This window comes from Colias philodice, chromosome 31 (genome assembly GCF_061535455.1).
Source record: "Colias philodice isolate Cphi_HAF_F1 chromosome 31, ilColPhil1 Martin Lab GWU primary, whole genome shotgun sequence".
Lineage (NCBI taxonomy): Eukaryota > Metazoa > Arthropoda > Insecta > Lepidoptera > Pieridae > Colias > Colias philodice.
This window is the reverse complement of record NC_143116.1, coordinates 2,985,507-3,003,277: the sequence shown is the minus strand read 5'-3', so window position 1 is coordinate 3,003,277 and position 17,771 is coordinate 2,985,507. Positions and strand designations below refer to the sequence as shown.

Here is a 17,771-nt window from a genome sequence, read left to right as displayed (position 1 = left end):
ATTAAATTTCAAATTAAATTTATTTTGATTGTTATTTAAAAATGAACGCTCTGAAAATCTATTTTCATATGAAAACGTATTTTTTATATTATTTATTGATATAATATATAAAAGGGTTAAAAGAAATAAAATAACTAATAAGCATAATATTTTATTTCAACTTTCACAATTTACAAGCAGTCAGTTCCGGCCTATTCAGATTAGATCGGTATCCGCTACCGCCGGCGCCGCGGGTATCGCTATCCCGATGGCACGCGATTCAATCTCTTACGAATTATATTATAGAGACTCTAATCGCGTACCGATCGGCTGTTCGCTACCGTACTCGGATCGGTACGCGATTGCCGATTAGAGTACATAGACCGGCGGTAGCGGATACCGCTGTAGTTTGAATATGCCTTAAATCAAGAATAGCACTATAGTCGAGCCATTTTAATAGGCAACATTTGACAGTTCAACAAAATTAAACAACATAACCTAGTAACGACGACATAGAATAACATGATATTTCGTTTTGTTAGAACAGCACATTTGCTTAACTTTTTTCAATTACGGTTACATTTTTATAATAATAATGACCGATACAAGTAGTTTTAAGATTTGATTCAGTTTAATCGATGTTTTTAAGCAGGTTACCTCTCTTCGAAGATAAAATTGATAGACGTCAAATGTTGCCTATTAAATTTATAATATTAGTATAGATAGATTCAAAGAATGGATAGCCAATATTTTTAAATGGCGCATAAATGTATAAAATATATAAATTATTCTACTTAGGGCCGATTTTTCAATGCTTGGATAAAACTTATCCGACCAATATAGTATTACACGATAATATTAAAATGTCACGTAAACTGTCAAATGCGGGCAGTTAGAATACGTTTTTAAAATGGTAGTTTTATACATTATTCGACGAATAGTTTTAACCAAGGATTGAAAAATCAGCCCTTATCTAGCTATAATTCTGTAACATTATTCAACAAATTTCAATATATCAACAAGCGAATTATTAAAAACAAAACACAATTGATTCTTAATCTTATTTAAGTCACTGAGTTACTACTTACTATGTACTACGTAGTAATTTTAACAACAGCTAATAGAGTTTTATACATAACAAAATTGTCCAGGAATATAAAAGTTACTTAATGTAGTGTATATGTCGCGGCCATATCGTAAATTTGCTCATTTCATGAAATGATTGACCATTTCACGAAATGGTCGCATTTCGTGAAATGGCCAATTTAGTTTGGCCACATCATGATGTGGCTTGAGCAGATCAATGATAAGAAATCGTTTCACGATATGGCCAACTAAACGCGCGGTTTTTTCATGAAATGATCAAAATTATTTGATCATATCGTAAAATAGTTACATTAATCATTGGTAGAGGCGCTGCAAGCTCTGTGTTCATGTGATAAGATGGCGGCCGCTGGCGAAAATTTAATTATTCTCAGTTAAAAACTTCATATTATTCGTTTAATAACAATATGAAGAAAGTCATAGCAAAGAATTTACGACGGTTCGAGTACTATGGAAAATGTGGATATCTTATATGTATTGAAGAAAAAATGCGTCTTCAATAAAATAATTTAAGACGCATTTTTTCTTTTAGGATATATATTTATATATCCTACTATAGTATTATAATTGTTTGTTTTTTAAAAAGCGATCGCTTCTGGCACTCGCCGGCCGCTGCCGCGGCACGCTCGCTTTGCTCGCTCGGCTCGTGCATTGTTTATCAAAGTCTAACCTAACCTAACCTAACTGTTTTTTATTGCAAAAACGATTCGCTTCTGGCATTCGCCGGCCGCTGCCGCGGCACTAACTTAAATGACATTAAACAAGTTTTTAGAATATTCTGAATTTTTTTAATATTTTATGGACTCTTTATATTTAAACGATCTGGCCAAATGTGGATGGCCAAATCGTGAAACGTTGACGATTTAACGATCTGATCAAACTATGTTGGCCATTTCATTAAATGCGACCATTTCGTGACCGTTCTTTCACTCGTTATCATGGTTACCCTTACCAGTCATAGCATCGCGCATAGTAACACTATGTTCGCTATAGAACTGCGCGAACCAGTCACAGAAGGCACGAACCGACTAATATTCATAACACTGCGTTACCATGGTAACCACTCCTTTAACTCTACGTTACCATGGTAACCATATCTGTTTCACTACGTTACCATGGTTACCAATAAAAAAGTCACCAATCCAACGGCTTAGTCATAGCATCGCGCATGGACACGCTATGTTCGCTATAGAACTGCGCGAACCAGTCACGGAAAGCCCGGATCGACTTGTCCGCCCGTACGTAAGGGGGTGAGCTGACATGCTTCTTGTTGTTCCAGATTACCACGTCACGTTCGAACTGCAAAGATAGAATTTAGATAATATACAACAACAACAAACTATTACACTCACAATCATATTATATACTTTAGACGATGCATTGACGTGCAATAAACAACTAAACTAAACAGAGCAAAACACAGTTATAAACATGTTATAAACAGAATAACATCCAGTACGGAAAATCTCTATAAAACGTTCGAAACACAAACCAACATGCGCATTGACGGCAATCCTAATCGCAGTGTTGCGTTCAATTTTTTAATGAACAAAACAAAATATCAATTACAATAAATAACAACTTTTTGGTTCCATTAATTTTATTTTATCGAAAAGGCCTTGGTTGCTTTACTGTTCGTTCTGTTTATTGTGGCATAACTAACTTATATTAGGCAGTTCACTGCAGTAAAAAGTAGCATACATCTCATTTGAGTCGCACATAGCGATGGGAAACATTGACAAATACTGAGTTGATTGAAAAACAATCAAAATTGGAAAATGCCCAGTACCTACCTACTACATCTTCTCTTCTTATATATAAAAATGAATCGCAAAATGTGTTGGTAAGCGCATAACTCGAGAACGGCTGAACCGATTTCGATAATTCTTTTTTTATTATATTCCTTGAAGTACGAGGATGGTTGTTATGTAGAGAAAACGTAAATATGTACCACGGGCGAAGCCGGGGCGGACCGCTAGTATTCTATAAACATAAGTACATATTTTCCTTCCTGTCAAATTTACTGTCAAATTTCAATGTGTAAATATGTGCTTGCTATATGTTATATATTTGGTGTTTTTGTGTTTTGTTTACAACAAATGTTTTATTATTTCAAACAAACAAATACACTTGCATTTAAAAAATACTAGTTGTAATGATAATAACTAGTAACTAAATACTAATAGTCAAAAGTATTCTTACCTGATAAGCCTCAGCCAATACAAGAACCGCGCCGAACAGCGCATTTCGAGCTGGCGAATATATTCGATGAACAACCTTCTGTAGCATTGGGCCTATTGGTGTAACAGATTGTATCACTACAGTGGAGCCGAAGATTGAGTTGAAATGGAGACGGACGTGGGCTGGACCGATCTGGGAAAACAACAAGCAAAAGGTATAAAACTTATTATATACTATTGATTTAATATTTTTGTGGATGAATAGTTGTCAATGTAGTTGTCATTATTTCATGTCTGTAGTTCTGTACCTGTCGAATACTATAAAATGCCGCTTTCCTTTGAATCGTGGCGCATTCGTACGAATCATGTACGAATCGTGCCTAGGGGCTCGGACGTTGTTTATAAGACGTTCGACCCAACTACCCTCACTTTGCTAATAGCCGTTGACTTGCTGCGATTTGTTATCAACTACCTACATCAATTAGGTAGCTGTGTAGAATCGCAGTACATTCTTATTACATTCAAAATTATATTTAACCTAGCTCCGCGTATTATTTCTAATACTACTGATTATTTTTATTATTGAAAAAAATTAAGAAAAGGGTACAAAATAAGACGAATGGTCATTGGCGTACAATAAATAACTACCTACACTCAAAATGAATCACGCTCAAAAAATTCAAAGCAAATTCCTTTTAACTGGATACAATTTTGTATTGTTTAAAAAATGAACGAACGGTGCATGCGCTAATAACTTTTTCAACGTATAAGTATATCACAGGCAATTATTATATGTCTAACATTTTAGCATTTAGTGATTGATAAGAAGATAGTTTAAAAAGAATAAACGTTATGTACTTATCATTATTTTTAACAAAAATAAAACTACCTTCATATTGTTTGAACTCAACTTTCAAAGAACAAAAATCAGTATCAAAATCTTTTCACCAAGCCATAACTTCTGAAGTAGCAAACACAAAAAATACAGTCGAATTGACAGCCTCCTTCTTTTTTATGTCGATTGAAATGTGACGTTACAATCTCACCTGTTTAACAGAAATATTGAACGGGAATACATTATAGTTCATTATAATGTAGCTCTGATCGATTTTCATTTCAGCAACATGAGATTCATCCGACTTCATCCATTCTGTTCTCCAGATATGATGTCCTGAAATGGAAAAATATTACTTTAAACTTAATTCAAACCTAAACTAATACTTACACGCAAAATATTACTTGTACAAGAATACTAATTTATTGGCAATTTATTAAATTGATTGTTTGAATGCGCTAATCTCAGGAACTAATAGTCCGATTTGAAAAATTCTTCCGGTGTTAGATAGCCCATTTGTCGAGGAAGTCTATTATATAGGCTATACATATATATATCACTAGAGGTCCGCCCCGGCTTCGCCCGTGGTACATATTTCGCAATAAAAGGTAGCCTATGTCCTTTCTCGGGTATCAAAATATCTCCATACCAAATTTCATGCAAATTGGTTCAGTAGTTTAGGCGTGATTGAGTAACAGACAGACAGACAGAGTTACTTTCGCATTTATAATATTAATAGTATGGATTATGCTAAGACCAACAGGACCGAAGCCATGCGGGTGAAACCACGAAGCGCAGCTAAATAATATCTGATAATAAATCGTCAATCTTGTTATGTGAGTGATACTTACCGACTATATTATTTAAAAACGGCATTTTGCCACCAATATCTGTCATAAATGATAGTTTATGGATAGAGTTGAGATGTGCTGCATCTGACGCATTCTCCGGGATATCCTGAGAAAAAGAACACTGATTGTAGAAAATTCGATATTAGGTTTAATGCGAATAAAATAAAATTTACGTATAGTGATGTACCTATTAGTTGTACTTACTTATGTATACTATACATATAATTATCAAATAATCCATACTAATATTATAAATGCGAAAGTAACTCTGTCTGTCTGTCTGTTACTCAATCACGCCTAAACTACTGAACCAATTGGCATGAAATTAGGTATGGAGATATTTTGATACCCGAGAAAGGACATAGGCTACTTTTTATTGCGAAATATGTACCACGGGCGAAGCCGGGGCGGACCGCTAGTTATTTATATTTTGAAAATGCTGACAAACGATTCTAATTAAGAAAACCAGCTAATCATAAATTAATCAAAAATTCGAAATCAATGGGACCACACAACAACCACAGAACCTACACAACAAAAATACGAACAGACAGAAAACATGGAATTAATTTTAGTTTGATAAAAACTATTTTTAATAAAATTTAAATAAATGTTAAAGATTTTCATAGCTAGCCCTGTTGGCTGTTTCATTTATATGCTCTAAATTAATCTATACTTATACTTATCTTAATATGTATATATAAATCTCGTGTCACAATGTTTGTCCTCAATGGACTCCTAAACCACTTAACCGATTATAATAAAATTCGCACAACATGTGCAGTTCGATCCAACTTGACAGATAGGATAGTTTAAACTTTAAACATGTAGGTACCACGGGCGAAGCCGGGGCGGACCACTAGTATATTATAAAGAGGAAAGGTTTGTAATTACATATGTATATATGTATGTATGGTTTTCACGCATAAACTACTGGACCGATTACAATGAAATTTAGCACACACATAGAGGGTAACTTGGATTAACACATAGGATAGGTTTTATCCTGGAAATCCCACGGGAACGGGAACTATTCCGGTTTTTCTTTGTAAACGCGAGCGAAGCCGCGAGCGGAAAGCTAGTATTAAATAAAAATAGTAGTCCATGCACTTTTGATAACGAAATCACTTACGCGTATATGAGCGCTAATCAAGAACTCATTCCTGCCCCTATACCCCCAGGTCTTAGTCTCCTCCAGTTCTGGGACGGTCCACAGCGGGGGTCGTCCCTCTGCGTCATACCAGACCCAGACAGCCCCATCCGTTTCCATAGTTTGCCATGTTTTTATTGATATTCCCTTTGGTACTGGAAGTAGACATAATTTTTAGTTTTCTATCAAATCAAATCAAATATACGAGCAAATAAACATATTTGATTTCATTATTTACCACCATGCATGATCAGTACATAGTATAAATAATAAAACAAAGTCGCTTTCTCTGTCCCTATTTCCCTGTGTCCTTTTGTATGCTTAAATCTTTAAAACTACTCAACGGATTTTGATGCGGTTTTTTTAATAGATAGAGTGATTCAAGAGGAAGGTTTTAGTATATAATTTATTAGGTTTTAGGCAAAGCGGGCGAAGCCGCGGGCGGTAAGCTAGTTATGATGATAAATTACCCAACCTGAAATATCTTTGGGTACTGAGTATAGTGCTTTTGACCACTATGTAAAATAATAACTGATGTTTAAAATGTTTAATTGGGAATGGATCTTATGAAAAGTATTTTCACAAGTGTACAATTAATAGTAGAGTGCCGTAAGGCATAAAAATGGTCAAACCTCGGAACCCAGGGCCAGTCAATGAATCTGTATATCAAGTATGAGACTGCATTATTAAAACCTCAAATAAAAAAGTTAAAAAAAAAAATTGACCGATCTCGATTTACAACAATTTTTAACAACAATTTACTGAAAAATGAGAGGTGGAAGGGGGAAAAAGTGTTTATAGTGAAAAATTTAATTTTATTTGTAATAAACTATATGTGTAGAGTAACTTCAATGTTAATTTATTAGATTATCGTAAAAATAAGTTACAAAAAAAAAATTATCATTAACTATACACATTGTTACATCATTGTACATTATTGTCGTCGTCGTCGATCTCGTTGATATAGATTGTAGGTGAAGGATTAGTGCAGCTGTCACCATTGCCTTCTAAGCAAGCTGCAGTGCAGTTTAATTCACTTTTCCTGCACCCACAAGATGCTCCACATCCTGTTTTGCACGAGCAAAAAATAATTTTTAATAAAGATTCTGGAGCTGGTCGTTGCGTCATTGTTTGCGGTGTAAATAAGATGAATTTTTTTCTCCCTCTGAGTCTGTTTTAGCGTTGTTTTTAAACACATGTAACAATCCGCGTGATATTTAGCTCCCTGAGCTACTAAATCTAACACGCCTACAATTCTTTTATGAATATTGCGACAATATTCACTTTTGTCTTCACATATCAAACTTACAATACTTTTCTTGAAATCAGTACTAGTGACGTAGCTCATTTGTTGTCTTGACGACTTGGACTTCCTTCTTTCCTTCATTTCATCCGCTTCTTTTTCACAAAAGAAGCACCTAGTTTTCCAATCAAAATCAATTGAAGTAGCTGTTCAAAGCTTTTTTTTAGGTGGAGAGCATGCAGATGTCGTGTTCTTTTTTTTAAATAAGAATTAATGCATCCTTTATTAATATATTTTTGTCTGCATACCGAATGCACGTAGACAAAGTCGCGAGTATTAATATACTGAGAAAGTCCATCCCCTCTTTCCGCAGATGCAGCTTTTAATGATGATATGCCTCTAGTGACTTTTATAATATCTCCTAGTTCAGAGCTTAATTCAGAACTAGATCCGATTTTATCACAAACTAGCGGTCCGCCCCGGCTTCGTCCGTGGTACACATTTACGTTTTCTCTACATAAAAACCATCCTCGTACTTCAAGGAATATAATAAAAAAAGAATTATCGAAATCGGTTCAGCCGTTCTCGAGTTATGCGCTTACCAACACATTTTGCGATTCATTTTTATATATAATTATATTAATTAGTCGTCTGGTTTTCATAACACAAGCGAAAGCTTATTATGGGATCAGATTGTGCCGTGTGTGAAAATTGTCCTGAAATATTTATTATTATTTATTTATTAGTTATATATCCACATCGGTGAAGCCAATAAAAGCGTGTTAATACTAACTATTCTTAATATCAGGTATATACGAGCAGGCGCCATCTTCTCCAAATCTCCAGTGATGAAAGGGGCACTCTATACAATTGCCCTTAACTGCCCCACCGATCCCTAAATTTGCCCCTAAGTGGGGGCAATATCCGTCCACGGCTCTTGCGACACCATCTTCACCACGGTAGACGCAAAATGTTTGGCCTGTTGAATTAATTTAAATTAAAAATTTAAATTTTAAATTGATATGTTTGAATTTAAAATTTAGTTTTATAGCATTCAAATGCTTTAAAAATGATGTATTCTTTAAGAATGGAAAAAGTCGAGGTTTCGAATCCCGCCACGTGATCGAATATCGAATCTATACTAATATTATGAAGTTTATTTGTTTGAACGCGCTAATATCAGGAACTACTGGTCCGATTTGAAAAACTATTTCGGTGTTAGATAGCCCATTTATCGAGGAAGGCTGGCTATATATCATCACGCTACGCTGCCACAGATAACTTTTATGTTACTACCTACGTAATTAAAACTGCTATGGTCATCAACATGCATCATGGTCTGACTCTGAACACATGCCAAAAGAACATGTTTGTAAAAAAATAGTTATTGTCATTATATTAAAATTTCAGTCCATTTTTCATCAATCGAAAGCTCATGATTCGTTTGAATAAATACAAGTCTCTATTTCAACTCATAGACAGTAAGTACTATCATTATGTTTAAAATATGATTTAGATACTCTATCACAACATTACTTCTTACCTCAGATAATAATTAGTATAGTTCTGGGTTCTGACAAACAATAAACTTACCCAAAGCATCTACAGAAGACACCCCTCCAATCTTCAAATCCCTCCCCTCTATTATCGCATACCAGCCATTAGGATATGGAGGGGGTATCTTATACCCCAGGGGACGGTTCGCTTGAGCCCTGGTTATGTGAAGGTCTCTATCCACCCCCTTTATGTAAGGGATGTGACTGAATCCTATGTCGGTTAATTCCTGGAATATAAGAAACAAGCATTATTATTGTGAAAACAATCTGTTAATTCCGCCCGCAGCTTCGCTCGCGTTTTCAAAGAAAAACCCGCATAGTTCCCGTTCCCGTGGGATTTCCGGGATAGAACCTATCCTATGTTTTAATCCAAGTTACCCTCTATAAATGTAGGTAAAAAAAATTATTTTAATCGATTCAGTAGTATTTCCGTGAAAGACTAACAAACTTACACATACATCCATCCTCATAAACTTTCGCATTTATAATATTAGTAGGATATAATATCACTACATATATAAATGCCTAAACTGCTGAACAGATTTGGATGAAGTTTGTTAAAAAGATAGTTTCAGTTTTTCTAAGGTCTAAAAGCATTGTGGGCGAACAGCTAATACATAAGTAAAATAATAAATAAATAACTTACCCGTATAACAACTCCAGGATTCCAATACGCTCTATAGATGCCATATAAAATAGCGGCCAATATCACAGACAACAGAATAACACTCGAATATTTATACGTCATTTCAAAAACAGCCAGTACCAATGTCCAAGTCAAATTTAAGAAAAATAAAAACATCTCCTCTGCTTCCCATTTAAAAATATGACATTGGTTTGCGCGCGCATTTTCAATCTGTATTCCATGGTCCGCCATTTTGAATGCTCCGTCCGCCATGGCTGTTGAAAAATAATGATATTCAAAACTGCGTGATCATCAAATTCTTCCCTCATATTTAATTATATCCATTTATTGGATATACCAAATTGCAAATTTTATGTGTGTCACTGTTACAAAAAAACAAGTTGTTTCAATTGGAATTTTGAAGAAAACAATTATAAATTGATGTTTAAACAGTGTAATTTTTAGGGTTCCGTACATAAGGTGTAAAAACGATACCCTATTACTGAGACTTCCCTGTCTGTTTATCAGTCCGTCCGTTCGTATGTCATCAGACTGAATCTCATAAACCATGAATAGACAGTTGAAATTTTCAGAGATGATATATTTCTGTGTGATACCAACAAATTTTTTTTTTCTATTCTTTATAAATTTATAACAAATACTTAATAAAAAGAAATTTAAGGTGCAATGATTGACGGTTGGTTGTGAATGGTTACCAATTTTTTTTCAATTTCTCTACAATAGCTAATAATTTTATATACGGAATCCAGAGCGTCGCGATTCCGACTCACACTTGGTCGATTTGTTTTTATTTATTCAGTTTCAGTAGGTTTTTAATTATTATAACTAATTTTTAATATGTTTCAAAATTCGATAAAATCAATCTTATAAAACCTCATTCGTCTCAATCGTGCAAAAAGGTAGCTGAAAATCAGTATTCAATATAAAATATTCATAATGTCCGTTGGTTTGTCACGTTGTTGCTGAACTGTAGAAAGTATGAATTTTGATGTGTATGTCTATGTCTATATTCGTAATATATGGAAACATTTGTCTGTTTGTAACGGTTTTTGAAAATTGTTTCACCAACAGAAAACTGCGTCTTTACTAAATAATATAAGCTATATAGGTAGGTAATATTTGTCAACCCGGGTGAGGCCGGGAAACACAGCTAGTTCATCTATATAAATATTTAGAAGAGAGAAGAGAAGAGATTGTTTGAACGCGCTAACCTCGGTAATTATTGGTCCGTTTTCAAAAATTCTTGCACAGTTGGACATGTACGTGATCCCTGAGTGCTTTCGGCAGTAATATCTATGTGTTATATCACAGTATTGTAATACTGTGGTTATATTATGTAACAGTAGATGAATACACAGCTTCCAGCAGTACTACAGTACTCTCTATCGATCTATTAAAATGAAAATTAATGTAGGATTAATGAAAGTACATAAAACATAACGCCAAACAGTGTCGAATTACCTATCAGGGAATGTCATTGGTATCCTATCTTACTTATTATTATAAATGCGAAAGTTTGTGAGGATGTGCGTGTGTGTGTGTGTGTGTTTGTTCCTCTTTCACACAAATGCTACAATACAATTAAATTTAGCACACATATAGAGGGTAACTTGGATTAACACATTGGATAGGTTTTATCCCGGAAATCTCACGGGAACGTGAACTATGCGGGTTTTCCTTTGAAAACGCGGGCGAAGCCGCGTGCGGAAATCTAGTCAACCGTAAATATAAGTAATTTTTAAAATAGTATACCTAGATGTTGTTTGATTATTAATAATTTAAACTTTATACATCTTTAAAACAGCGCCAAAACTTGTTAAGAGGAATGCATATTAAATTCAAAATGGCGCCTCATGAAATGACAGCTGACACGTGAAATAAGCGCTCGTGTAAAGTTTCAGCATTATCGGTCAAGGTTAGTTTAAACACTACTACTATTTTTTTATCTACAAACTTACTAACATACTAACTAACTAAATTGTAAGGTAATAACTTTGTTGTAGTCTCATTCATTAGTTTTCCGCACTAACTTACTAAAAAATTCATATACATTGCTGACTAAGAAACTTTCATAAACAATTGAATAAATAGGAAAAGTAAATCCATACTAATATTATAAATGCGAAAGTAACTCTGTCTGTCTGTCTGTTACTCAGTCACGCCTTTACTACTGAAATAATTTGCATGAAATTTGGTATAGAGATATTTTGATACCCGAGAAAGGACATAGGATAGGTTTTATCCCGGAAATCCTACGGGAACGGGTTTTTCTTTGAAAACGCGGGCGAAGCCGCAGGCGGAAAGCTAGTTTATTATAAAGAATGTTTTAAATTTTAATGAATAAGTATGTAACTACATCTTTCTGAATAACATGCTGGTAGTATCATTGAGTAACTATGTACTGCGTTAATAATATGTCTACGTACTTATCCTGTAATCTTATCTTAAAATAAATACATAAGTAAATAAGAAGGTATAACATAAATAATTTGGAAAATCCAAAAGTGCACGCCTCATAATTTTTTTTTAATAAATATTTATTAATTATTATTTTTGTTTATTTAATAACAATTAAACCACATCGAATCAGACCCTGAAAAATGAAAGGGTTCTATTCCTGAGCATACTCAAGCGTAAGAGAAAAAAAAAGACTCGATTAGTAAAGTATTTCAAGAAAAAGGATCCGCACATACAGACACACGGACGTCCAAGACAGAACTTTTTTAAACTGTTTTTTAACTAGTTTAAATAACAAAAATGACATCAAAAATATCATGAACGTTAAAAATAGTGTTTTTTCTTAATATGTGTGTGTATGTATTATCTTACAAGTGCAATGTATGATACATAAAGACATTTTAAGTTTGAAAAATCAGATGTTTTGCGCGAAGTGACAGTAGTACCTAGTATAGTATAGTATAGTATAGTATAGTATAGTATAGTATAGTATAGTATAGTATATTATTATTAGTCTGTGGTAGTATCCACCTCAACGCTTCGCTTATGAGGCGTGCAAAAGGGCTCGTAATACCAAACTAAGATCGGTCGAGTCAACGCAAAAAGCGAAAAGGGTTAAATTAACAAAGTCGGGCACAGTCTCCTATACTGTATCCCAAATACCTAAACAGGGCGATTCGTCCTCCCAGTAACCCTTTTTTTTTGTGTGGTGTCTCTCAATGTTAGCCAGAAGGGCTTCTACATTTTAACGCGGACGCGGGGGTGAACTGAAGGTTCACCCTGGTAGCGACATGCACAAGGGCGTCCCCCCTTGACGGGGACCACGAACCTCGGCTTGAGCTGTCGCTTGAGTGGAGGAGGCCAGAAGGGCCCTAATCGGACGGGGCCAGTAACCCGCACGTATAAGCGGGCGGCGCCAGCAACCTGCTGCAGAGGACGAATCGTTCTGAACAGCATCCCCCAAGCAGCCTCCTAACGGAGGCCGCGTGTGTGAACTGTGAAGACCTCGTCGTCAACTCATGAAATTATTGTATTTTCACCGATTTTGAATATTAATTCACCAACAGGAAGGTTTTAGTATTCCCTACTTTAATTTTGTGCGGTTTATGTATTCCGGAATACTGATATATACTCTTGAACAAACAGACAGCAGAATCAACACGCAGGTAAAACAATTTTTTATTACAAATATTCCCATCCATATACACATACATATATATTTTCATTCATATATAATATATACGCCCTATCTATCTGATTTATTTAAATATCTATGTAAGTATAATAATATTGTTTATTTTGTTTTATAATATATATATGCATATTATATCATGTACACAATATGTAGACGTATTTATAAATTTTTACCTTTATTGATAGGAACAGTTATAGATGTAATTTTATTTTATTATTAGTATTTATATAAATGTAGGACCTCGGAAATACGCGGGCAGACTGAAAATCAGCGCTGTTCGGGTGTTAGCCCACAGCATGGCTGAGTCTGTTCCGATTGCCTAATACGTGTTTACTTTTAAGTTAAGTTAGTCTAAGTTTTTGTTGGCAATAAAGCTTTTTTTCTTTCTTTCTTCTTTGATATGTATAAAATCTTTTTAGTTGATATTATTATTACTATACGACGCGCCATGAAATAATTTTTCTTTCGTGTCACATTTACGACCAACATTAAATTTTTGTAATTTATTTACCACTAGGTAGTAGGTAGTTATTGTAAAACGGTCTATAACATACATGTAAATTAAAAAATGATATTTATTCATAGCGCTTGTCACAGGCATAACTAGTTTATTTGTTTTGTAGAACTTACAAATAGACAAACAAAATTATCCCTACTTGTAATATTATAAATGCGAAAGTAACTCTGTCTGTCTGTCTGTTACGCTTTCCCGTTTAAACCTCTCAACCGATTTTGATTAAATTTGGCACAGACAATCTTTAGACCCTGAGAAAAAACAAAGGCTACCTTTTATCAAAACACCACACGGGCGAAGCCTTGGGCGGAAGCTAGTTTTATATAATATGTATAAATGCGGAAACGTGTCCGCTTACTGGCGCCAATTATTTTATTATGACTATTATTTCATTATAAAAACATAGATATAGTATTTCTAAACAGCTATTTGTAATACCTAGTGCTTATTATCAACAATTATTGCATTTTTTGTTCTTCATATAGAACTTGAAAACTTCAAAAAAGGAGAAAGTTCCTTCTAAATTAGATAGTATACTTTTTAAGCTATTGCATAGCTTCTATCGCGGGAATTGAGCGCGGGGACCGAATCCAGAAATTCCGTAACGAAAAAACCTCACGCTCCCCACTCCGACGGACACGGAGGTGTGGCTTGAAGGCATAGCATGCAATAGCTTTACCGCGGCAGTCCCCGAGTGACACACGTCTTTTTTTAATCTATACTTGATATAAAGCTGAAGAGTTTGTTTGTTTGAACGCGCTAATCTCGGGAACTACTGGTCCGATTTGAAAAATTATTTCACTGTTGTTATTTCACGTACCATTTGTCGAGGAAGGCAATAGGCTATATGTCATCACGCTAAGACCAACAGGAGGTGAGCACTGCGGGTAAAACCGCGGAGCACAACTAGTGCATACTTCATACACATATCAAGGATCGGTGAAAATACAATAATTTCACGAGTTATGTTTTCAGCTTCTATTATAATATTTATCTTCAAAATGAAGAATGATGCAATATTTCAAGTTTCATAAATTAGTTTGTACTTTGTACTATAGGTATTTCTATCAATAATTTTTTGATTATTTATATTTATTGATTAGTTAAAAGTTAATCTCATGATTAATCGATCGATCGAATCGATCTCATGATCGATTTAAAAAATTATTGTTCCATTATAAAGTTACATCTTTACTGCGTAACATGAGCTAAATTTATATCCTTATTCTTTCTAGTAATTAAAAAAAATATTAATTTTAATACATGGTACATTTCGCTGTCAGTCGTCGTTAAGTTTTACCCGCATTGCTCCGCTCCTATTGGCCTTATCGTGATGATATACAGCCTATAGCCTTCCTCGATAAATAGTCTATCTAACAGTAAAACAATTTTTCAAATAGTACCCGTTGTTCCTGAGATTCGCGCGATCAAACAAACTCTTCAGCTTTTGTATAAATTAACTAGGTTTCCGCCCGCGGCTTCGCCCGCGCAGTCAAAGAAAATCCCGCATAGTTCCCGTTCCCGTGGGATTTCCGGGATTACATCATTTTCCCGGGATAAAAAGTAGCCTATGTCCTTTCTCGGGTATCAAAATATCTCCATACCAAATTTCATGAAAATTGGTTCAGTAGTTTAGGCGTGATTGAGTAACAGACAGACAGACAGAGTTACTTTCGCATTTATAATATTAGTATGGATTATTTATTAAAATACATGGCCTACATATTCAGCTGATGTTACAAGGCCAAACAATAAAAACATAGGTGTTAAATGTCTTGTTATATGAGTAGGTAGATTCATGGAAAACACCTAGTATTTCTGAGAATTTTATACCTAACTGAATACCATAACGCTGACATCATTTTACAGTATTTTGTGTCAGGCGCCATTATAGTTTTTATTTATTAACCGATTATGAAAAAGGGTGTAAAGTTTTTACAATATTTTGTTACGAGGCTGCGCCATTATAGTTTTTATTTATTAACCGATTATGAAAAAGGGTGTAAAGTTTTTAATTTTTTTTTTCAATTTCGTTAAATGTTTTTATCGAATGAAATATAGTACAGTAGAATTAAAATCTCAAAATAATAAATTCATATTTTAAACGGTGTATTTACATCAAAGGAGCGAATGCTCATTATAACCCCACAGTCAATTTCTTAGGCCGGCCACATACATCAGTTTTACCTAATAAATTATATACTAAAACCTTCTTCGACAATCCCTCTATCTATTAAAAAAACTGCATCATTTTAAAGATTTAAACATACATAGGGATATATCATGTAGGTGTCGTGGCCATATCGTAGATTTGCTCATTTCATGAAATGGCCAATATAGTTTGATCAGATCGTTAAATCGTCAACGTTTCACGATTTGGTCATCGACATTTGGCCATATCGTATAAAATATAGGTTAGGTTAGGTTAGGTTAGACTTTAATAAACAACGCACGAGCCGAGCGAGCAAAGCGAGCGTGCCGCGGCAGCGGCCCGCGAGTGCCAGAAACGAATCGCTTTTTAAAAAAGAAACAAAAATGGTCGCATTTCGTGAAATGGCCATCCACGTTTGGCCAGATCGACGATCTGGCCAAATGTGGATGACCAAATCGTGAAACGTTGACGATTTAACGATCTGGCCAAACTAAATTGGCCATTTCATGAAATGAGCAAATCTACGATATGACCACGACATAGGGACAGAGAAAGCGACTTTGTTTTATACTACGTAGTGATAGGTTGTGATAATAAAGCCTTATATTTTAAAAGGAAGAGTTTGTTAAAATATGTAATTAGATACTTTTTTTATGTAAGATACATTTTCACTTCAGAACAGCTGAACGTTACTGTATTAAAAATTATAGACTACTAGCTTTCCGCCCGCGGCTTGGCCCGCGTTTTCAAAGAAAAACCCGCATAGTTTCCGTTCCCGAGGGATTTCCGGGATGAAACCTATCATATCTCTCAATTTGGATCGAACTGCATATGATGTGCGAATTTTATTATAATCGGTTAAGTGGTTTAGGAGTCTATTGAGGACAAACATTGTGACACGAGATTTATATATATTAAGAGATGATCCACGTGCAAACTGAAATTATTTACACGATGTAGAAGCAAACCTATTAAAAATAATTCTTATGTTCGCAAAGTAAATACATAACTACTTATTATTGTAATAATTTATTTATATACAGTACTAGCTTACCGCCCGCGGCTTCGCCCGCGTATTCAAAGAATAGGTCCTGTTCCCGTGTGATTTCCGGGATAAAGCCTATCCTATCGCCGAAAGCTTGTTTTCTATAAAATGAAAATGAGCGCGAAACTCGAGCACGGCTGATCCGATTTCGGTAATTCTTTGAAATCGTAAACATGGACCACGGGCGAAGCCGCGGTGGGCCGCTAGTTTTAGATAATAGTAATACTAAAATACAATTAAAAACTTACCGAACATAGAAGTGACCACTACAAGATTAGGTTTTAAACTGACGCCATGTCAGATCAGGAACGCTATATATTTAAATTTTAAATTTTCATATTTGAATTGCCGTATAATTTTGAGGGCTGCTTATGTTCTATAGCAGAGGGTTCAGGAGGGTTGCTAGTGGCAAAAAAAGATGTATTATTCAGTGCTATGTTTGAATAAAAATAACTACGTTAAAAAAAACCGACTTCAAAAACGGGAAAGTAAAAAATAACAAAGATTTGCAAAGCAAATGTAAAACTTACCGGCTTAATATAGTGCTTGTCACCGACTTCAAACCTATTTAATAAATAGCACATCAAAATAATACGCAACGAGCCTATTATCTAATAATGCAATAATTTGATGTTCCTTTATTTTAGGCGACTATTAATAATTATGATTATTTTTCCGACCCAAATATCGACCAATAGAATTGCACCATTCGACGTCACGTGGTACAACCTACATGGTATTATACTGATAATTTTTTGAAAATTTTCTCTGGTCGTTGACGTCAAACTGACAGGTTCAATTCAATTGTGAAATTATTGGCCGACATTTGGGACGGAAAAATAATCTCCCGAATACCACACGAGC

General features: G+C 34.7%; 1 protein-coding gene across 1 annotated transcript; it reads right to left on the bottom strand.

Moving 5' to 3' along the window:
- Positions 1 to 1,679: 1,679 nt before the first annotated feature.
- LOC149475140 (cholesterol 7-desaturase nvd-like) lies at positions 1,680 to 17,473 on the bottom strand. The gene is made up of 10 exons (XM_089713627.1): positions 17,438 to 17,473; positions 17,156 to 17,309; positions 9,545 to 9,798; positions 8,936 to 9,125; positions 8,136 to 8,321; positions 6,082 to 6,254; positions 4,950 to 5,055; positions 4,310 to 4,434; positions 3,286 to 3,456; positions 1,680 to 2,382 (listed from the first exon to the last, which is right to left on the bottom strand). Exons 2-10 carry the CDS (start codon positions 17,160 to 17,162, stop codon positions 2,218 to 2,220), a joined length of 1,377 nt encoding a protein of 458 aa, XP_089569753.1. The 5' UTR covers positions 17,163 to 17,309; positions 17,438 to 17,473; the 3' UTR covers positions 1,680 to 2,217.
- Positions 17,474 to 17,771: the final 298 nt, after the last annotated feature.

Excerpts from the sequence above, each read along its gene's own strand:
- LOC149475140 (XM_089713627.1), bottom strand. Across the intron at positions 6,255-8,135 it reads TATACCTGATATTAAGAATA|TACCAAAGGGAATATCAATA; the intron begins GTTAGTATTAAC and ends GTCTACTTCCAG. Across the intron at positions 5,056-6,081 it reads TGATTAGCGCTCATATACGC|GATATCCCGGAGAATGCGTC; the intron begins GTAAGTGATTTC and ends TCTTTTTCTCAG.